The 23146-nt window shown below is 33.5% G+C and overlaps 5 protein-coding genes across 7 annotated transcripts in view; 3 read left to right on the top strand and 2 right to left on the bottom strand.

The window, feature by feature from the left end:
- The window catches only part of LOC117121643, a 29745-nt gene extending 27646 nt beyond the window's left edge, over positions 1 to 2099 (top strand). The window contains exon 29 of the mRNA XM_033266882.1: positions 80 to 2099. Coding sequence (XP_033122773.1) covers positions 80 to 253 — 174 coding nt within the window. The 3' untranslated portion in view covers positions 254 to 2099. The remainder of the gene's footprint in view (positions 1 to 79) is intronic.
- Positions 1333 to 5613, bottom strand: LOC117121710 (PIH1 domain-containing protein 2-like). Its single transcript, XM_033266996.1, has 5 exons — positions 5488 to 5613; positions 4936 to 5160; positions 3875 to 3998; positions 3042 to 3496; positions 1333 to 2835 (listed from the first exon to the last, which is right to left on the bottom strand). The coding sequence occupies exons 1-5, from the start codon at positions 5596 to 5598 to the stop codon at positions 2686 to 2688; spliced, it is 1065 nt and encodes a 354-aa protein (XP_033122887.1). The 5' UTR covers positions 5599 to 5613; the 3' UTR covers positions 1333 to 2685.
- Positions 5556 to 12236, top strand: LOC117121644 (uncharacterized protein NKAPD1-like). Of its 3 annotated transcripts, none has more exons than XM_033266886.1 (5): positions 5556 to 5653; positions 6751 to 6866; positions 8049 to 8197; positions 9425 to 9541; positions 12089 to 12236. In XM_033266886.1, exons 2-5 carry the CDS (start codon positions 6852 to 6854, stop codon positions 12207 to 12209), a joined length of 402 nt encoding a protein of 133 aa, XP_033122777.1. In that variant the 5' UTR covers positions 5556 to 5653; positions 6751 to 6851; the 3' UTR covers positions 12210 to 12236. The 3 variants fall into 3 exon arrangements, with proteins under 3 accessions (XP_033122777.1, XP_033122774.1, XP_033122775.1); XM_033266883.1 differs by having other exon boundaries at positions 9422 to 9541; XM_033266884.1 differs by lacking the exon at positions 5556 to 5653 and adding an exon at positions 5668 to 5789 and having other exon boundaries at positions 9422 to 9541.
- A 792-nt stretch (positions 12237 to 13028) lies between these two features.
- On the bottom strand, positions 13029 to 18624 carry LOC117121641 (leucine-rich repeat-containing protein 58-like). Its single transcript, XM_033266881.1, has 3 exons — positions 17928 to 18624; positions 16623 to 17029; positions 13029 to 15956 (listed from the first exon to the last, which is right to left on the bottom strand). Exons 1-3 carry the CDS (start codon positions 18389 to 18391, stop codon positions 15772 to 15774), a joined length of 1056 nt encoding a protein of 351 aa, XP_033122772.1. The 5' UTR covers positions 18392 to 18624; the 3' UTR covers positions 13029 to 15771.
- A 1687-nt stretch (positions 18625 to 20311) lies between these two features.
- LOC117121640 (peroxisomal biogenesis factor 19-like) overlaps positions 20312 to 23146 on the top strand; it is a 10403-nt gene continuing 7568 nt past the window's right edge. The window contains exons 1-2 of the mRNA XM_033266880.1: positions 20312 to 20491; positions 22291 to 22448. Coding sequence (XP_033122771.1) covers positions 20344 to 20491; positions 22291 to 22448 — 306 coding nt within the window. The 5' untranslated portion in view covers positions 20312 to 20343. The remainder of the gene's footprint in view (positions 20492 to 22290; positions 22449 to 23146) is intronic.

Genomic DNA, 23146 nt, shown 5'->3' with positions numbered 1-23146 from the left:
TTTAATTGTGTTGTTACAGTAGTTAAAAAAATAACAAACATTTAACTATTCATAATTACCGATGTATTCTTTCTTTTAGCCAAACTGCTACTCGCGTGTGATCAACGTTGATGGAAAGAAACACATCGTGATCTTTGCCAGTCGACAAATCTTTGTTGGTGAGGAGTTGACGTATGACTACAAGTTTCCTATTGAGGACGTCAAGCTGCCTTGCAATTGTGGCTCCAGAAAATGTCGAAAATATCTCAACTAGTGAAATAGGTAACATCTCAGGCTGTTACGATTAACAAATTTTCTTCAACAAGAAACTAGCTGTATGCCCATATATAGTCATGATGTGCCTATATATGGTCAGGATGTCATACAGTATTTCCATGATCATATTTAGGGATATTACGTTCTTGTCAAATAATATTTGATGTGGACAAAGATTAATACCTAACCTTTGACAATTATTTGAAATTGTTCGAACATGCGGAATATATTTGATGGATTTCCTTGACTATTATCTTCAGAATTGTTGGAATAGAGGAATTGCTGTTTGATGGAAAACTTTGTGTTGGCTTCAGATTCCATCATCTTCAAAACAGAACCATTTTTAGTGTTATTGACAGGTTACCAGAGTAGTTTAATCATTAATTTCTTTAAAGTGCAGTTCTGTATGGTCACATCATTATGACGTATACCTAATAAAAGGTAGGCTTGGTATCTTTACATGGTACAAATTTGGGCTCAATTATCACATGACCAAATGGTACTGGCTGTGCTAAGTTAAGTGGCAACAATCTCAGGAACTTAAGTATATTAAGTAATGATTGATGTTTCAAATATAGAATGCTTTTATATGAAAGAGGGCAGTATTTATAGAATATATTGTAAAATGTACAAAGCACTCTTGGATATTATAAAGCATTATGGGATAGCATAAGTGTGTTTGATACCTTGTTGCTCAAGCTGTAGTTTATATATATTATTTTTTGATTATTTGAAATGTTGATTATTTGGAGTTGATTGTTCACAAAAATTTTTATCATATGGAAATTAAACAAAAGATTTTGATTAAATAACGCACAAAATGTGAACTGTACTTCACTGCGAAATCTTGAAAATTAAGTATTGAATTTACCACCATGATAATGCATTATATATTTCTGCATAGAATGATACCAGCTATGAAACCTTTTCCTATATTTAGGTAAAACTAAACATTTATTACAATACTCTATTTAGATAGCTATAAGGAGCTACCAAGAGATTATAAACAGGGCATTTTTTTGTAATTATTTTTTATGTTAAACATACTACATTTCATAATCAATTTTTCATATCTTATTTATCACTATTAATTTATTTGTACAGTATGCCATGTACACAAGACTTCAATCTCATTTGCATATTCATGAGAGAAGGGAATGGATATTATTTTATCACCTGGTAGCAATATTCACCAATCATATGGTACAAATTAATATGTCTTGACTACTATCACTGATTTTGTAATCTGATGTTACTTCGAAGGATTAGTTACATGGAAACCAATATCATTTTGCTGGTTAGTCAATGCCTCCAATTATCTGTTCTTTATCAGCAAGTTGTAAACTCATCACAGTTGCTTGAAACTCATAAAAAAAGACTCTTTAGTATCATTAATGAAATATTTAAGGTCAAGACTCCTTAGCATCAATAATATAATGCTTAGTGAGTCTTTCATATTATTGCACTTCTTCCTCTGATAAATGAAATCATTGTCTCGATAATAATATTAGAATCTTAGTCATTTTAATATTTTTTATGATTTGAAATGACTTATAATGTAGCCTAAATGATTCTAGACTCAAAATCGTAAATCAGTTGAAAAAAAAACAGCATTTATTTATTACTGCGAGGAGAATGAACTATGAGGAGAATGAATCAACAGACAGTTGTTTGTAGTATATTCATCATTTGAAGATGTATGTAAAATGTACATGTATATATTTTTGTTCTGTATAAAAGGTCGTTGACCTTCTTTCATAATAAAAGAGTTTCTAATCAATTTATGTGTTGATAACTTTCCATAATTTATCTAAAGTGTAGAATAAAAGATTTTTTCAAAATTTGGATGTGTATTTGGATTATTAATCAATTTGTTTTTCTGTGGACATTAACCTGTTTTCTTTTAATGCCCTATAAACTTTGTACGCATAATGGCTATTTGTTGCAATGGGAAAGCCAAAAAAGTTGCCCAAGCCTGACTGCCTTAATTGTCTATGGTTTGCTTTTGTAAAAAAAAATATACAATATATTCTCTATAATACAGTTAAACTTACCTAAGTTGATGTTGCCCAAGTCGATCTTATTTTTCATGCCAAATTGTTGTGTTTTCAATTAATTAATGATCTGCCAAATTTTATCAAATAATTTTTCAATGCCATTTTGGATTCGACTTAGGCAAATTGAACTGTATATATAAAGGATCCTGAATACTTGTACAGTACTGTATTATATTTGAAAAAAGCACTTTCCAAAAATTAATTCAATACGTCATAGATTTTAGGTACTGGTAACATTTTACAGTACTTCTGTAGCCTATATAGTCAAAACAAATTTCCAACCGAGCAATCATTATTTTCAAATACCATGCCTGTTCATGGTAAAAGTGTCCTCATCGCACCACCACAAATCAGCAGATAAGTACTGTAGATACTACAAACTGGCTTGTGATTTAGTTGGTATTTTGATGTTCAATGTTGTTGACTTCTTATTGAATTTAGCAGTGGTATTATCTTCTATTACAGCTTCTGGAAGAACCAGCTGAAGTTTGTAAAGGTCCTCCACCAGTAAACACACATCATCCTACATAAGGAAAAATATAATTTAAAAATCATTTAGGCCTAAACACATTATGTGTAAAATTTTAAAAAATGGGAAAAAAAACAGCTTTTCCTACTGACCTACCCATTTTTTGGATTTTCCCAAAACGTGGCCAACACAATAATTTTTTTTTATTGGCTTAATGCTTCACCTGTCTCTTATACACATCTAGATGTGTATAAGAGACAGATATCATCCTTGTTAACCAATTTTAAAAGATATTCTGGCGTTGGTAAACTAATTTCTGTACTGCTTATTTCTTCAATTAACTTCCCGCCATTTTGTATTGGCTTCTTAGGAGAGTTTGTGCTTAGAATTATTCCCTCGGTTTCACCTAATTGTTTATCTTCTTTTTTGAGAATTTTTCCGAGACGTCCAATTAGAGAATCCTCGTCATCTTGCATTAATTCTGTTACTCCACTTTTTTTTGACGACGACTTTTGAAAACTTGAAATAAGTGTTACCGGATCTCCTTTAAACTTTGAATCTTTCAACTTAGTGAAGTTTCTGTCAACGTTGATTTTAAACAGATCTGTGATGAAGTCTATCGAAAGGTTCAACAGCATACTAGTAGTGTCTTCCCTTTCAAAGCATTCTTTTAATACCTCAGGGTTAAATGCTATTGGCACAACTTTAAATGTTTCTGCAAAAAGAAAATATTATTTTCAAAGACTAATAATATTAATTCAATAACTTGACAAGCTAATGGAAGTGTGAACTATGTTATACAGTAAAACTTGCCTAAGCCGATCTTATTTACATGCCAAATTGTTGTGTTTTCGATTAAATTAACGATCTGTAAGTCAAATAATTTTTCAATGTCATTTTGGATTTGACTTAGCAAATTCAACTGTAGTATTAGTTACTAATGTAAAATACAGGTTCAATTAATGACCAATTTTGGGACCACTGTTTTCCTGGATTTTAGCAGGTATGATCTCTATAAAAACAGTAATTGTCACAAAAATAAACAGGCAGCTGGAATTTTTAATCGAGGAAGAACTGTATTCCCATCACATACTACTGTCTTCTTTCAACTCCTTTATATCGCCTCCAATCACTGGTATCGGTTCATGATCTGTCTTAGGTCGAGGAACTTGACTCCAACTACAAATGTTGATGAATAAGTCGCTCTGGTTCACACCCTGAAAAAAGGAATACACAAACAAGAATTAACATATCACACCACATGTATTCATAAGGCCAAATAAAAAAAAAAAATTATTGAGTTGGCCATTCCCGACCGACCCAAAAAATCGAAATAAGGAGTCGGCATTTTAGTTGTTTTTTTTTACTACATCGAAAAAAAATTGAACGAGCTATAAAGCATGGAATAGGCCTATTCTTGCAACGGTAGGCGATGCGACAGTGTTATGCGATCGTTTTGCTCTTCAATATAGATTTAAAAATGGTCTTTGTTGTATTTTTGTGTACAGTTAAACTTGCCTAAGTCAAAGTCGACTTTGGCTAACTCGAATAATTTATAAGTCGATATTATTTTACATGGCCAATATTTGTGTTTTCCATTAACTAACAATTTCTAAGTTGAACACTGTTTCAATGTCATTTTGGATTCCACTTAAGCAAGTTCAACTGTATTTTCTACTTTTTAGGCCTAAACACATTATGTGTAAAATTTTAAAAAATGGGAAAAAAAACAGCTTTTCCTACTGACCTACCCATTTTTTGGATTTTCCCAAAACGTGGCCAACACAATAATTTTTTTTTATTGGCTTAATGCTTCACAAAATGCATATTTAGTATATTGCAAGATAGTTTTGATTTTATCTCTCTTAAATATCTTTTCAGAGACACTTTTCAGATTTTCAATGCTTCCAGACGATGGCATAATATTGATCTCTGTTCCATGTGAGTGATTTGAGGACTAGCGCTGTTCCATAATCACAAAGACAGTGAAAAGAATGAATTAATATTATCAATAATGAAAACTAATTTTGTTCATTAGGCTTAAAGAAGCATAAAGACAGAAATCCAACTTGGAGAAATAAATGATTAAGCAAATAATAATGGGGGTAGGTCAAACTTATTAAGTACTGCATTTACGTAAATGTGTAAGCGTACCAATGTCCTTGTTTTTATGCACATACTAGGCTTTGCTGGTGCCTGCCTTTCTCTACCTTCTGCTATATTTTTCTCAATGAATTTCTTGTAAGCTTCTGGGTCCGAGTCAGCAAGTTCGTCCAACATTGACCAGATGTGCTGGGCTTGCTTCATCACATCATCATCTTTACTGGTGTCCATTGCTCTGCCTTGATTGTGAGCTTCCTGTGAATGAGGCCAGGCCGCCTATAATAAACACACTGACGGCAGTGATGATAGCAGATATACTAAAACTTAATTAAAAGAAATTAGTTAGTAGGCTAGTTTCACTACCTAACTAGCCTAGGCTAGGCCTGAACTAAGTCCTAACCTAACCTAGCCTAGGCCTACCTATTGGGGCAGCCTAGACCTAGGCCCCCTAGCTAGGGTGGGTAGGCCTCAGCTCAGTCAGCCAAGGCCTACATAGGCCTAGAGTAGTAGTAGGCGAGTGAGTCTCGACTATGATAAACTTCAATTTTTTTTAAACACAATAAAATGAGTTATTACGTTATTCATAAAAACTAAGTAAAGTACCTGACGATGATCCGAGTTCTTTGGTAGCCTAGGCCTAGATTTATGCCTACACACAGCAAGAGGCAAGAGCTGATGAGAGTTACAACAAAACAGCGTCCATCGCAACAACATCGAAAGAGGGCAGTATACTCTTTGACTCCAAGAGCTGTCGTTTTGAACAAAACAGGTTTTTTGTTTAATTATAATAAATAATATAGGCCTAGTAGGCAGGCCTACTTTCCGTGATAGATTTTGTATTACTTGCCCTTCCTTTAGTAGTAGTAGTGGTGGTGGTGGTGTTGTTTACCGGGAACAATAAATAAGTAGGCCTTGCTAGGGGGTATTCGGCCTAGGCCTATACTAGGTAGTGGTAGTAGCCTATAGTACTCTACTTACTAGGCTAGTACTACTACTAGTAGTGCTGTGTAGGCAGCTTAGGCCTCCTAGCCTGTGGTTGATGCTGTCAGTGTCGGTCGGGCATAGACTATGAAGTAGGCCTAGGCCCTAGGCGAGGGCCAGGCCCTACTCCTAGCCTTGCCTGGGGTATTTACGGTAGGCCTAGGTCAAACCATTGGAAATGCTCCATCTCACCTTACCATATAGGGCTTATTCGACTCGTTCATTTCGTTGAGTACAAATTTTCGTTGAGTATTATTTTCATTTGACTAATTCGTAAACAACGAAAATTAACGTAACCAGAATGTGTTAATCAGCGTTAAGTTATGCACATGACCAAAAAATATGTGGCCGATTGGTCAGTTTAGTAACAACATTTGCGTTAATATACCGGTAATTTAGATTAAATTCCAAAAAATAAAAATTATAATATTTACCGACATTGAAGTCAGAAAATAATTGTAGGCTAACAGAATTTAAAAACTGGATAAAAACATTTTTTTTTACGAAAAACCCATGCTGCCACAATCTGAAGCAGCCTTGATTACGCAGCGTGTATCGCGCTAACTTTGCAGCCATTTTCTTTTATTGAGTATTTACCAGTTTTCTATTCGACTGGTCGTCTTCGTTAAGTAGGATTTTATCACTACGCGTGTGGGCGTGGTTTAATGAAGAACGACCAGTCGAATATGGCCATTATCTTCCATCACTGCATAGGCCTAATCTCATCCTGGCTGGTTATACAATATGGTCAACATGTGTATATAATTAAATGTGCAGCAGATTCTAGTAGAGGAGGGATAGGCCAAGCAAGCCACCAACCAAACAAAAATGCTAGAATTTTTAACCAAGAGATTTTAGTTTTTTACTTTTTAATTACACTTTCAGAATTTATTCAGTTGGATGGAAGTCATAATCAGTTGCTATTCTGTTTCTGTGCCTTGGTTCCGGTTATATATCTCATATAAGAATAAGAAAGAAAAATAAAAATGGACTCGGAGACTGTAAGTTTATTTGATTAATTGTATTATAATTATTTATTGTATTTGTTAAATACCTTCTTGTTTTAGCGGATATTGGCCCATGTTTGCTTTCGTAGGAATGAAAATGAATTGAATTAATGATGTATAATTTGGTTTGATTTACAGTATTCGCATTTCAAAAAATATATACAAAGATATAAAACCATACAATGTAAAGATGTTCATTTTTTAGTTTCTAAAACTTAAAGACAGAACTGAAAAAAATAATAACAACGGGAACAACAAAATTAGGTGCAAGTATTGCCCAAAACGTCGTGGAATTGTAAATAGGTTCCTCGACAAGAAATACAACATCAAGACAACAAAACAAGGGAGTAAATAAAATACTACTAAAAAACTTACCAAAAAGGGAGAGGGGAGGTTGCCTAAAACCCCTCTGGTTACCTTTTAATGCAAAAGTTTACAACAGAAGCTGGTTACTTTGCATGTGCACATAATATTTAAAAAATTACAATTAACCACTATGTTTTAACTTATGATTAATTAAATCATGAAAAATATTGATGTTGTTATAGAAAATTAATAGTAAGAATAAGATATGTTGTTGTCTTTTACTATACAATCCATTCTCAATGCTATGCCTCATGATAAAACTTTTCCATCATGCATGGTGAGTCAACTTCTTATGTCATGGTAAATTTTATTATATAATTATCTCCAGTAAATAAAAAAAATTGGCAAATTTCCTTTGTGAAGTGAGTTGGCACAGGGCTTCTTCTATGTTGGCTGATTTGAAAATTGTCTGCAGTCATAATTTACTACCTAAATCTTTCTATTGGATTCTTGGAAGGGGTTAAAACTTGGCTGGAAAATTGTCTTGAACCAATTATTTCTTTTGGCAAATTTTCTTGTTTTAATGTTTTATAGAGCTATGACTGCTTCATATTCTGAATATATGTTCAAAGGACAATGTTTATTATTATTATTAGTGGTGTACAGTATCTAGGGGGTACTTGCACTCTCCCCCTCACCAAGTCACCCCACCCCCAGTCGCCCCTTCCCGATTAAAAATGTTTGAAGCAAAAAAATTACACTTTAGTAGTTAAAAGTCACCTCAGTCTTTACTAACTGCTGTTATATTGGGAAACCATTAACAGTATAATTAATTGGATAGGAATTTATTTCACCTTTTTTGTCTCATAGAAAATTCAAGTGCGTTATCTGGACAGAAAGTTTTTTCGTAACATGGTCCGCCATACCAATGTTCACAACCGCATGCAGGAGGAACAGGAAATGTGGCGAGCGAGGGAAGTTGAAAGCAAGCAAAAGAGAAAAAGGTCGCATAGCCAGAGGTATCCAATTGCTGTATTTTTATATTTAAAATCTGATACAAAGATGCATCTTTTGATATTTTCAGAGAGAATTTGACAAGCCAGAAATGCTTTTTCAAGGTATTCTTTCAGTCTGCTCCAAGAGATTCAAAACAAAAAGTTGCACCATTTAACACATAAAATTCCATTTTAAGCGGACATCTTGGTTCCATATCCTCACCTGGTTATGGACCTAGTAGTAAGAGATGAAACTGGCAATTCTTTTGTTCATTCTAATTATTTTGCTTTTCAGATAGGACAAACTGCTGTTGGTCAAGGGAGGGACTGACCATATATATTTACATTTTTTCTTATGTATTATTTTTTTTAATTTAATTTACATTTTCTTAATTTGCAAGAACCTGCATTTGGATGTGAATTCTATTCAATATAAAACAACTCATTCATGCTTTAACATCAATCTGCAATGCTTGCTTGCAATCATTTATTCTAATTAATTGTAGCCTAGCTCCTGTTCCTGTTTTTTTGTTTTTTTTATAACCAGCAATGCATGACTTGCAAAGGCAATTCTTCTATTAGTTATTCACATTTTTTTTCAGTACTTTGGCTCAAAGCTTTGCAAAAATTAAGAATGCGTAACTAAATCAATAATCCAATGAAAACTTACTGATCATTTTAGTATTTTAACCTATTTAGTGGAACTATTAGTGGATCTAATTTGCCATCATTTTTTTTTTAATTGTTTGGAATATGTATACACTGTACTTGCATGTGACATTAAATGGAATCTTGAAAGATTTAGTTGTAGCATCTACATTATGCTATATATTTAAAACATCACATAAAACTCCAAACATACTATCATTTTACAATCTAAAAATATAGTTCCAAACTGTATAGTAGCCTATACTATGATACCGTATGTTTATAAGTTGTTTATTATCAAATCATCATCATCTACTGTATTGACATATATTTCCTACCTTTGTGCCTCTTTGAACCATATGTCACAAACTATTGGAATAAAAACAATTAAACTACAGGTAATTATGCAGTTATTGATTACATAAAGTGTCATTCATTTATTATTATCATCCACAGGTGAGGTCATGAACTATAGTATTTTTTTGGATTCATTTGCTATTATCAATTAATTAAATAATTAGTTGTTCCATAGTTAATTTTTAGTTGATCAATGCAACACCATGTTAATTTAAATTGTCTTTGCTTCACTTGGTTTTCTAGCAGTTCACGTCGTTCGAAACATAAAAAGTCTAAGAGGGTTCAAGAAACAGATGAATATCATCGTCATGCCAACAACTTGAAACGAGAACTGACCAAGTGTGACCCGTTGAACTCAGACAGGTAACATTAATAGGCTGAAAAATATTTTTCATAAAAATGTTGCTTTTGTATTGCATCATGTTTTTTGTATTACAGTATGTGAAAATGTGTGTATTTTTAGCGGCTTGTGATTTTTTTTATCGCCTGCCTATATTATATAATACTCACAGAATAGTTTGCGTATTCATAATCTAGTAAGTACCATCTGTTGATATCTAACAAAATATTAGGAAACAGTTGGTAGCCAGCACGGTTAATTTGCAGATTGGCACAGGCATTTCCATTCTTGTTCTTAACCTGGTTGTTAGTACAGTCCACCCTCCAATTCGAGACCATCTTCTACCTGAAATTTGGGGCGGTCTCGGGGTTTGGTCTCAAATTAGAAACCTCTAAATAGAAACCACGGACAAGGTTAACCGAACTCGAAACCTCTAAAATGAAGACCGAAGCTAAAAGTGGTCTGCAAAAGACAACATGGGAAAACCATTTATTTATTTCAAAGAAACTATTGTTTCCTTTTTAAATTTTTTTACTTTAAAATCTGAACAGTATTCTGTAAAATAAACATAAAAATTATACTTTATTTCACATAACGAAGGATAATTTTCTTTTGTGTTACCTGGACTTTCCTTATGTATCCAATCTTCAATAGCACTTCGTTATATGTACATGACTAATAATGTCATATGTAATGCAGCTATTGTTTGCCTTAGCATGTAGTGTTATAAAAAAGGAATCATTAACTATGATTAGTTCGTATAATGAATTGGATACAGTGAGTTTGGATACAAAAAGGAAATATACTTTTCTTCCTATTGCATGCATATTAGTGCATTGATGACAAAAGAAGAGCATGTAGTGTTATAAAAAAAGAATTATTAACTATGATTAGTTTGCATAATGAATTTAGTGAGTTTGGATACAAAAAGGAAATATGGTTTTCTTCCTACTGCATACATAATTGTTGATTGATGACAAAAGAAGAGCCTAAAATAATTTGTCTTTATTGATGACATATCTGTCAAATGCAAGTTGGAAATGTTGGCTAATGAGGCATAAACTGTGGTGGGAATTCTGGTGATGATTTTACAAAATGAATTTTCATACAATTTGGCTTGTGATTCCTTATTAATTATCAACAAAAAATTATTGCTGCTGTGTCATGTATGTCACCTATTGTTATATACAGTATTAGTATAAATATTATTATATATTAATATAAATATTGTTTATATACTATAAATAAACATTGTTATATATTAATATAAATAAATATTGTTATATATTAATACAAATAAATATTGTTATATTAATATAAATAAATATTGATTTATATTAGTATAAATATTGTTATAATATTAATATAACTAAATATTGTTATATATTAATCTAAATAAATATAGTTATGTATTAATATAAATAAATATTGTTAAATATTGATATAAATAAATATTGTTATATTAATATAAATAAATATTGTTATATAATAATATAACTAAATGTTGTTATATATTAATCTAAATAAATATAGTTATATATTAATATAAATAAATATTGTTATATATTAATTAAATAAATATTATTATATATTAAAATAACTAAATATTGTTATATATTAATGTTAATAAATATTGTTTGAAAGTTTGCATGGTGAAGTAATAATATGTATTAATGCTTGCGGTACACCATTTAAATAGTTCTGAAAAGAACTGTTGTTGGTTGAGAATGTTTCAACGTTTCGCTTGAGTTGCTTCAATCATCTTCAAGGGAATAATATCTGCAGAGAATAATATCTGCAGAAAATTCCAAACAGGGAAATACTTAAAAGGCCTTGATGTATAACATTGGAATGCCTGCATCTCTTGAGAAAAGTCAGGTTGTTAGTCAGTTTCGCATATTTGATACACTGACGCTCAAAATCTCTGGTTAGATGATGTAATGTCTCCCCGTAGAGCTGAACAAAATATTGTTTGAAGGTTTGCATGGCAAAGTAATAATATATTAATGCTTACGATACACCACATTCATGGTTCTGAAAAGAACTATTGTTGGTTGAGAATGTTAATATATTGTTCATACTTACAATTTATATGTAATGTCGCTCTTGTGTTGTGTACTGATTTACATTGTGAACGGTATATTAATATGTGGTTATTAGCCTTTGATGGCTGCACTAGTAAAATTCAAATGGGTGAAAATACAATAGACCAGACTGAGGCGAAGCAAGAAAATAAAATTAACTCCTAGTAAGGGAATGTAGCATATCATAAACGACATCATATTTACAATCACAACTTTGAGGCTGTATAAGAGGAAATTAGGAAAACCATCTGTTATCATGGATTTATTCTATTTATTTTTATGTATTCTACATATTTTTAATTTTTTTGTATGGAAATCTTTTCTGAAATTAAATATTGAATGAGTGTATGAATAATTAAAAATGTTATGTTTTCTTTCACTATATTATTCTGTTAATTTTCATTGTATTTTTTTTTCTATTGAATTTATTATTGTTTGATGTTAATTTTTATTGACTGGAGTATCAATATTTGTGTTGATCTGTAGATGGACTCACAATGGATTTCTAGAGCTATATCCTGAAGAGACAAATTTTAAAATTTCAACAGATGAAGGAAGTGAGGAAGAAGGAAAAAGAAAGAAAAAGAGAAAGAAACACAAACGGTAAGAACAAAATTTCTTTTGGTTTAATCCTTCACTCTCTGTGATGATTGTTTCTGATTACAGTTGTAAATTTGAGAAATAGCTAGCTACCATAAAGCACCTCCTTACGGCTGCTAGGTAGTCACGATCCACGCCCATATGCAATTCAGCACAATGACGCTGCAAGTTATGGTTATTCTCCTACCTTTCTCCTAACTCTTCTCCTTAAGGCTTATAAAGAAACCTCGCTGATTAAAGCATCACCTTATTTCATTTCTTTAAAAGAGGGCCCCTGAATATTGGCCGACCTTCTAGGATATGCTGGAAGGTTAATCCTCTATAAATATGGTTAAAGAAAAAATAATAAACTTGGCGTCTTGTTACAGTTATTAACATATTTAATTCCCTACCTAGTGGTACAGACTTTTTATGGTTGTGTATTTTTGTATTTTTTTTTTTTTTTTTATTCAGCTTAGACTAGGGCTAAACTTTGATGTTTCCAGTGACCTTCCAAAAACCTCCAAGCACTGCTTTTACACCACTTTATTCTTAGATTTAATGTTACTTTTTACATATGATCGGTGTCGGGCCTTCAAAAACAAGGTGTTTTCTAGCAAATGTTACTTGGCAGGCCGCACATACCGATGATTTCAATTACATTACATGGGTGTAGGAGGGGATGAACACCAAATTATTATTATGACCAAGTATAAAATAGGGATTTAGTTCGGCATTCTGGGATTCAGATTTGCATTCTCATTTTTCGCGCACCCCCAAACCCCTGCATTAATTAGGATATACAGTAATATATAGAAGCTAAAATAATGAAGACAGAACTACTGTATAATATTTGGCTCATGCTATTGGCTTTATTTTATTACAATGCAATCCATTACCTAGGTTACTTGGTTTATCCCCCGATTTCTCAAGATTAATGAACAATAACTTGGTAAAAATTTAATTTCTAAATTATCAATTTCAAATTGCCATGCAGAATTTGGCTTTGTACTGGTTAATATCCAGCAAGATTACAGCATAGTCAGTTGTAATATCGAACCATTAAAGCATGCTCAACATAATTGGATTTGCTATCTATATACAACATATATTTCTTGCACATGGTTCATTGCTTTAAAACCTGATTCTGGAGGAAAAAATGTATGCCATGTTGTACAAAAGAATTTCTAAGATAATAAAGGTGTGCTTGATAAATAATTGGCAACAGCTAATAAGATACTAAAGGTTTGTACAACATAAATATAGTATTTTTCCTCCAGAGTCTGGCTGTAATGCAGATAATATAATAATAAAATATATCTTTTTAGAACAGTTCATTGAATAAAGCTGTTGGCAAAACAGCAACAGCTACAATAACATCTAAATAAACTCTGAAAAAGTACCAAACTGTATTTTATTGTTACTGATACAATGTCAATGTAATTATGAAAATATGTAAAAATTCATCTCTTTATGAATCGGTAAGCAAGGTTAGACTGATACCTAATCATAATGTGAACGTCTTCTTCTCCCTATCTTTGGCACACACTACTAGCACCTTCAACATACTGGAAATTGATTATCAACAGTTAAAAATTAATATTCTAATTCAATATTAATACTCAAAATAGCTGGGGTGCATTGTGCATTTTTATGCACACTTAAAATGAGTTAATGCTCTAAATATAAGCTAAATTTATAAAGTCAATCATATAATTTTTTTTTTTTTTTTTAAATGGGAAAGTATTAATTTGTATAAATCGAAAATAATTCCCGGGCAACCTCTTTAATGCTCTGTCCACACTGTCAAATTTGATGCGACACAAATTTGTCACATAAAATTTAATTGAGTGGACAAAGCTCAACATTATTATTGATCAAATTAACTAAGCCACACAGTAGGCTTAACTGAGTGAATGTGGGCTAAAAAGAAGGATTACCAGACTTGAAATTGGGGGATGTGATGACCGAGGGGGAAAATTCTCAATGGGCAGTGGGGACATAAGTTTCTCAAGGGGCATGTGCACCCCTTAGATACGCCATTGTTTTTCACAGAATGTGTCTGCGGATATTAAAACCTACATGCGCAAAATTCTACTGTTATTTAGCCATGTTACAGTATTTAGATGACCAAGAAAACGTTTTCCTTTGTCTCTTGGTCAAGATTAATTCCATGCAAAAATAGCTTTTAGATATACTGTACTAATGTTTGACCTATTATTATTATTATTATATGTGTATTATTATATGTGTATTGTCTACTCAGCAGAAGTACTTTTTTAAGAACAAATGACATTAAATCAAAAAATTTTAAAAATGTGAATCGATATTTGATAGTAAAAAAAAATGTAATAAAACATAATTTATGCATTCAAAATTATCTACCGTTGAATGAATATAATCATTATCGTGTGTTGACACGTTGAAAATTTATGGTCGGTTTAACTTTTTTGACCGTAAATCATAAAATTAAAGTTTCATGACATTCCCTCTACAGTACTTGGCACAAACCACAGGTTCCCACTACCACGGGAGTGACGGACTTGCTAGTGTTTTGCAAGATGTAACCACGTAAACCATTCATGAGCAATTCCTATTGTTTGACTGGTTATCCTTATTAAGACAACCCACATTTGCAGCCGTTCCAATGTTAAAATCCAAGTTTTTTCAGACATGCATTCTAATCTTTTGAAATGTCGGCGACAATCTGAAAGTATTTGTACGCCTACTTCGTTGATAAAGTCGGAGTACAAAGGAAAAATAGTGACGCAGATATATTTGGTATCAAAAAGCCTCTAAATTAGTACTTTGTATTTTTGGGTTGTTTTCTGAAAATTTGGGAGACTGAGATTACATGTTGCAAGGTTGGAACAAATGCGATCTATGGAACAACCCATTTTGCACTCTTGAAAACTCGTATTTTCTGGTTGTCCTTGGGGTAAAGGTCATTATGCCGGATATAAAAAAGAAAAAAAAAAACATTTGCTAAGGTCAACGGCAATGAAAGTAACTTAGAAAAAAATTATGAGGAACTGACAGACTATATAGAAAATTTTCTTTTTGATAGCTTTGTGTCCAACTCTAAATCATTTCGCTTGTAAGTACCTTTTCACATTATTTTTCACTATTTAGCATATTTGTAATGAAATTTATAGACTAATAGTTATTTTAAATGAGGTAGATATTATCACAGAGCAGTGCTGGTACACGCTGGGGAATTACTTTTAAATTTAAACTTGAGAACCTTGTCATAAGTTTCCTGATTCTATAAAAGATAATAGCCACCATATATTGAGATTTTTCAAGAAATGTTACGCCTAGTCCTTGCATATCTGTGGCCAGATTAAGTATGCAAGAGTCTTTGACTAACAGTAATTGATGTTTAAAGATTATTTTAGACTTAATGAAGAAAGAATATTTGTTTAAAAAGAAATTATTTTATGATTCACAATAAAAAACAATGACCCCAGGATTTATTGTATGCTTGAGAATCCCTTAATACCGGTGGTAGAATCAGGCCTGGGTAGAATGTACAAATTATGACAAGATATTAAAACTGCAGGTAGGATTCCTCAATCGTGCTGGTTGGTTCAGCCGAGAAGAACTTTCTTGATCCGATTTTTGTCCTCGTCATCTGATTCCGATTCTGAACTGCTGGATGAAGGTGATGAAGTTCGGCATTGTGGGGAACACAGGTATTGCATCAGTGGAAGACGATATTTACCGCAAAAATCAACAAACTTGATGTTTTCTACTTTTGAGTTGAAATAAACACCTGAAAAATATATATACAAATACAACATAAATAATGGCATTACTGATGAATAAGTACCTGCATTAGTCTACAGTACACTAGAACAGCATTTAAATGACAAATCTCAGCTGCTAGCAATGAATATACTCGTCCCACAGTGGTTGCTGAGGGCGCTAGCGACGACTATACTCGTCAAAATCGGAGTAACATTCTAGCGTTTATTACTTCATTGTTATACATTATAGAGCCAGGCTTAACAGCTAATAGTTCGGGGAAGATACACCTACGCGATAACGTACAAATACAGTAATGTATGTATGCATTTATGTTGCCCGCAGTACAAACAAAAGATTGCACAAGTGGGGGTACCCTCTAAACATATACCAAGTGCAAAAAGCAGATGAGAAAACTTGCACTTGGCAGAGGCAACAGAAATTACTGTCCCATTGCTAGCGACGAGTTTACTAATATTTTCCGGCAAATTTATTAGACGCACCATTTTGATGATATAAACTTGATAACATTTCAGGAAAGTATGTTTGTTTTAGCACAAGGGAAAAAACCTAAAATAGGTCTGGCAGTCAACGTGTTAAAGACTAACAATTTACTAGCTAGTTTTCGTCTTGAGTTAAAATGCTACTATATTACTTAAATCAGTTTTAATCAACATGACCTTAATTGGCATACCTTTACAAGCAGGGTTAACGCACTTCTTGGCCTGATTCAAGTAATGGCAAAGGTTCACAGGTAGATCACTATATGAATACATCAATTGCTGACTCTTCACTGAGCGAGCGGCAAGCTCCAGGAGCGTTGGTGGCTGCCAAGCGAAATCGCGGACGAACCGCACCACCAATGGGTTTCCACGTAGACTTAAGGCACACAAATTATTCAGGGTGATAATTTGGGTTGGAAGTGTTGTTAATTGATTGTTATGCAAACTGAGCGATTGTAAATTTGTAAGTCTGGTCAGTTCAGAGGGGAGACGCTCCAGTTTGTTATCGCTGAGTGCAAGGGTTGTTAACTGTTTCAGTGCTCCGATTTCTCCAGGCAGCTCATGAAGTCGGTTACCACCAAGGTACAATATCTCCAACCTTTCAAAAAATTGAAAAATGTTTCACTTAATAGTTAATATAACATTCATATGCTAAACAATAACATAACAGTACAATAGTAAATATTAAATTGAATAATGATGTTCAGGACTGGGAGTTTGGCTGTATTTCTTATAGATTTCCAAGGTCCATAAAGTGCACTAAAAACGAACAAAAGAGAATAAAACTGTTATGTTTAAAATCTTAGGAAAGAAAATGGCAAGATGTTCTTTTTATTAAATAGCACATTACTATTAGAAGTTTATTGCTGTTTTGGAATAAGCCAACCAATATATACTCTTTCTGGGGCCTATGCAGTATTTGGCGGTAGGGGTGCGTGAGAATCTACACCACCTCTGCCCCGCCAGGTGTGAACATTTTGAGAATATGAACTTTATAAGGTGCCGGAAATTGGACTCTCATATTTTTAAAGTCTTACCGGTACTAGATTTTTAAAAATAAAAGCAATAATTAAATATATCAACAATACAATACAACAATGATTTTTCTTAAAACAATTTAGTGGTGCAATCGCACCATTACACCCCATCCTTACATCCCAGGCTTCTATCCGCCCCTCCACCCCAGCTTTAAAGAAAAAATAAAATCAGAAAGAGAAAATTATTTTTTAGTGATCGTATTTAGTGGTATTATTAATTAAGATATTACAGGCCTAGACATGTTCTTTTTAATTTTTAGTTAATTTCACCATTTCACACAGTATCATTGCATTGGTGGCTCAAGAAACTTGCTGACAGGGTCCACATGTTACTGGTTGAAATAAATTCAGTGCTACAATAAACTGATATCAATGACGTCATTACATTCCACTCCCTCCTCCCCCCCCCCCGGCCTAGCTGCTTCTAGAAACTAGGCTAAATCAGATAATAAGTATCACCTTCTCAGAAGCTCAATCTCTCGGGGAATTTCAGTAATGAAATTGCTTCCGATGTACAGAGCTTTTAGATTTGTTAATTCCGTCACTTGAAGTGGGAAATCAACAAAACTATTGCCACTTAAATTCAGGACTTCTAGAGCTGGACACTCGCCGAAATTTTTGGGTAAGGACGCTTGATGAATCACATTGTTTTTAGCTGTAAACGTTTTCAGATTTCGTAACTGTGCTATTTCTTCAGAAATTATCGCTACGTTATTGTTGCTGATATCAATTTCAACTAATCCAGAAAACTGGACAAGATTATATGGTAGCGTTGTGAGCAAATTCCTGCTTATGTTTAGTCCTTTCAATGCTGCTTTGTTGGCGATCCGATCGTGAATACCATCTCCAGTGAAAACCTCCAATCCCCGGCGTGAGAGATCTACGAAGGAAAGGTCCGCCGCATCCGCCGTTGTTACCTCCATTGCCACCAGCAGTTGAGGCCTAGGAGGCTACCGTTTGTCCCAAAACCAGGCTATCCTAGGCCTTAGCCCATGAAACAAGTTGTACGATTTGGTTTCGAATGTACGTCCATTTTCACACCACCACCAACACTTTATTATGAATCAAAATCCACATAGAAATATTCCTTCAACGTCCCAGAAAACATTATGGTGGCAGTTTTTTTTTAATGGTTAATGACGTCACTTTGCTTATGCATCCACATGCAGCGGCAGCGTGATAATAACACACTGCAGCAGCCTCTTATTGGCCAATTGCAACATTTACTAATTTATTACAGCCAATTATGACCTTTCGTTGGGCGGCACCAGTTATGTAAGTACATACTTCTTTTGATTTTGGCAAAGTTTTCATACTGTACTGTATAGGGTACAGCCCACGCACACGAAAGAGGTTGATGTAAACTCTTTAAACAGCTCTAAAGGATTGTTTGTTGTGACTATATTTTTTTCTTTGACAAAATACGTTTAAATAAAATTGTATTGGCCTTATTTTCTCTTTGTGGCGAAAAATACCGATATAGATTAGTAATATGTTTAAAACAGAGCATCAATACAATACTGCATTTATTGGATAACACTTTTATAACAACAGTGGCACACGTTAGACAGTACCTAACGGTGCATTAAAATATAAACAAAAATATATATATAATCAAATAGCAACAAACATATAAAATGAAATTCTTAACTATCAATAATTAGTATGAGTCGCTGTTCATGTGGGAAATTGCTTATATTGGGTCCTCAAGGAAAAAAAACAAAAACGGGCGTTACTACTTATGTGGTCAGTAGTTAGGTAATTGTACCAAGATACCTCTGTGGCAGAACAGAACTAATAGACAATTGTGAATCGACGAAAATAAGTTTTTACGCATCGGGCGTTGTTGTCCGACGTGGGTTCCGTTGTTGTTGTGATGACTGTATAATGTTTGTTTATGTAAAATCACACCCTTAAATAAAAAATATATTTGTCCCATATTTTTTATGTTTATCTTGTTAATAATTTGTTTATAAATCACGAATTATTGATTAATGGATTTTATGTATTTCTTTGTTTACCCCTCTCCAAATATTACCGTAATTTATCTTTCCTTCCCTCTGAACAAATACGGTAGCCCTACTAGTTCACATTGTTGAACGCGAGGCGCGATGTGGAACATAATAATTAATAGTTTTAAAACTGTATTTTTATCATTCTCGGTTGTTAATAGAGGTCACCCCTCTAATCAAAGACCACTTTTTGAATACCCATCTTTTATCATTATGTCCGGTCCAATTAAAACTCCCTCTATTTAGAGACCAAAGACTATGGTTTTGGTGGTCCCTGTACATTTTCCCTCTAATCAAATATCACTATAAGATAAATAGTGATGTCAATGAAATTTTTTTCTATAATATTTTTTTAAAGAAAAATAATAAATAACAACATGCACTAACTGTAGGCCCCTATACCGGTACATGAATTCTAAAATTAATGTATTAATTCTTAATTTCCCTCTAAAGACCATTATTTAGTGCTGGTTATTACTTAAGACAAAGACCATGGGGTTGGCAGACCAAACTAAAAAGTTTCTCTTCAAAAACCAGTTTTAAAATATAGTGATTTTGGTGCAATTTTGAAAGCCGATATTTTTGAGAGATAGTGTTGGATACGTGACCATCGGGCACAGGAGGACTTAAAGGCACCGGATTGGCTGCTAGGTTTCTGACCCTGTCGTCGGCGACTAAATTCGTGATCTTGACGATCCTGCGTTCTTCGTCAAACAACTTTTTTCTGTCTTAGAAAAATCAGATTTTTATTCCTCCGGGAGTCTGACTTTTTTAAACCCTCCCAAGCAAGAGACATTATTTCTTATCCATACGTCGTCGATCCCCTGTGTCCCTGTTGAGGGCGGGCTATCAAAACAGAAAACATGGCAGATCAGCTACCACAGGTTCTAGATTCCCAAATACCAGTAGATATCACTGCTACAAATTCAAATGAATCTAAAGATGAGACTGAGAAAAAATTACAAGAAAATACCAAAGAAATTGACCCAGAATTAGATGAACTTTTAGACAGTATGGCTGAGTATGCTTCTCATTTTAAACGTAGTTAAGTGTGTTACGGTGTTTCGATCGTTCGTTAGGCCTAGTAAGTAGGCCATGTGTGGTCGTGGTGTAGTGAGTAAGCGCGGTTTAGGCCCAACCCAAGCGAGAAGCACGGTCGGTGTAGTTGATTAAGCCGGCCTAGCGTGACTATGAGCTAGTGCGAATCCAGAAAATTTAAAATGGGGGAGAGTGGGGGCTGTCTCTTATACACATCTAGATGTGTATAAGTAGTTTCAAATAGATAAGTGAGTATCCCATAACAAACATTGATATGTATTAGAATTTTAAAAATTTAGTGGCAAACCACATAAAATATGTTTATTATATAATAATATATAGGCTAGGGCCTAGTTAGGTAGCCTAGGACTAGGATATTTGTTTGGCGCTAATACGGTTTCGCATCCGGCCGTAAAATTAATTACTTATTATTTAACACTAACAATTATTCAACTATACAACTAATAATAAATTCCTTGATAATTTGAATTTCCAGTAATCCACTTATTATCCAATGATTATGGCTTGGCGACGGTTAACGTCTTCGCAGTGCAGCATTTTCATATCTGGCTTGTAGCACATGTCAACAACTTTGCTGTGTTGCCAGAATTAGGGCAAGTTATACCGTGGTTGCCATAGATGTGCGCTAAGTTAAGCGTGCCTGGTGGAAATAGTATGAATGTCACTCAAAATACATACTACAAAGAGACAAGTTACAAAACAATATAGGTTCCCAGAAATTCTAATGCAGCGCAATAATTGCTCACAAAAATTACAATTGGGTACAAATTATATAACAGACGCGAAACCATATCAGCGCCAGATATTTTTATGATAGAAGATAGGCCTAGGCCTAGTGACTGATAGTTTGCAGAATTATTCTTCAGTATATCTTCCAGCCTTTAACAAATGCGAAAACCTGAAAATGTTATAAATACTGATTCTCGAACATTTTGGGTGTTTGTGTGAGATTATAAATTGCAACAAACAGCAGGTTTTGCCACAGCTGGTCATATTTATTGACACTCAAAACTTCAATCAGTGTATTCAGAGAACTTAAAACAACAAACAAAAACACCTGACCTACTACTTTACTAAACATAATATATTGTATTTGTACTTTTCCTAAAAAGTTGATTCATGGAGGTATAAAATCCAATTTATATTTACATGCTTGGTTTAATTCATTGGTAGTAGCATAACAATTCACCATATTCATATTGTCCTTTTTTGTATAGCATAATTCACTATATAGATGACATTAATTTAAAGCTATATAAGAAACTTCTCATATGTACAATATAGTATATTGTGTATACATCAAGACATCACCTTACTTACTTACTTCTTACTTCAGCTCCCAGGTAGGCTTCTGCCTGTCAGTGGTGCTAGCCTCTCTCTTCATTTTTGTCTGTCTAACATCTCACCGCTATTTCTTAATTCTTGGAAGGTGGGCATGTTATTCCTATTTAAAGTATCTTTAATTGTGTCTATCCATCGTTTCCTCGGTCGTCCTCTTGGTCTTTTCCCACACGGTGTCCAGTTCCAGCATCTCTTAGCTACTCTATTTTCATCCATTCTCTCTAAAATGACCAAGCCATCTTAACTGAGCTGCAAGACATTACCTAAGAAAAGAATACATTGAAGTTTTCTTTACTCTTTCCAGACAGCACAGACCTGCATGACATCTCATTCTATGTTTAGACAGGCATTTAAAAAAATAGTAATATTTAATTTGAATGGACTATTAGCAATTAAATCTATCATTCCAGGTGTACTTGGAGATTTGGAACAGGCACCAGAGAAAAAGCAGAGTAAAAATGTAGTCTGTGACCCTCCCCCTGCCGTTAAAAACAAGGCCAAACCTGTCGTCAATTGCAAACAGGAAACAGAAGCTGTTATAGAACCAAAAGATGAAAAATCATCAAAGGTAACAAAATGTTTTAAGAAAGTGAGCAATTCAGATTTTTATATGATTTTTGAGGTGTTTTTTTTTTTTTTATGTTTTTTTAGTTTTCAATGTAACGTCCCAACCTATCATTTGTTTTTTTCTTACGAGTATCGTGATTTTAGTTGTGATTTTTTTTTTTATTGGAAAATAGTTTATGGTTTATGAGCGCACAGAATATCAGTCTTTTAATTGCTATAATTAATAAAAGTTTGAGCAAAAATATAGAGTGTACCCTTCAATTTGAGATGCTTCTAATTCTAAAAGCCTTCTAATTTGAGGCCACTTATTCAAAGAACCAAATACATAACAATCTTTAATCTTTTAACACAAAGCTATCCCTCTAATTGGAGACTGGAGACCGAGACCACCCCAAATTTTCAGGTACCAAAGGTGAGTCTCGAATTGGGGGGCGAACTTTACTGGATCAGGGATGTAGTTATAGTGGGTGGAGATGGGCGGGACCACCCAGCCTTGGAGTTTTCTGCCCAGTCTAAAGCCAATTTCATGCCCCTCCACCCACCCTTATTAACCTACTGTACTTTTCCATCCTGAAAATCCACTCTTATTATTTGGATAATAACATTCACCAATGTTATCACCCACCCACTCACCCTTAAAATGTTTATCAATCAATCAATCAATCATTTTATTTCCAATTCAAAGAATTTACAACAGGT

The sequence above is a fragment of the Anneissia japonica genome, unplaced genomic scaffold (genome assembly GCF_011630105.1).
Source record: "Anneissia japonica isolate Jap-2015-1 unplaced genomic scaffold, ASM1163010v1 scaffold287709_len1912824_cov184, whole genome shotgun sequence".
Classification (NCBI taxonomy): Eukaryota; Metazoa; Echinodermata; class Crinoidea; order Comatulida; family Comatulidae; genus Anneissia; species Anneissia japonica.
The sequence above is the reverse complement of the archived record's forward strand: the minus strand, read 5'-3'. Positions and strand labels throughout refer to the sequence as shown.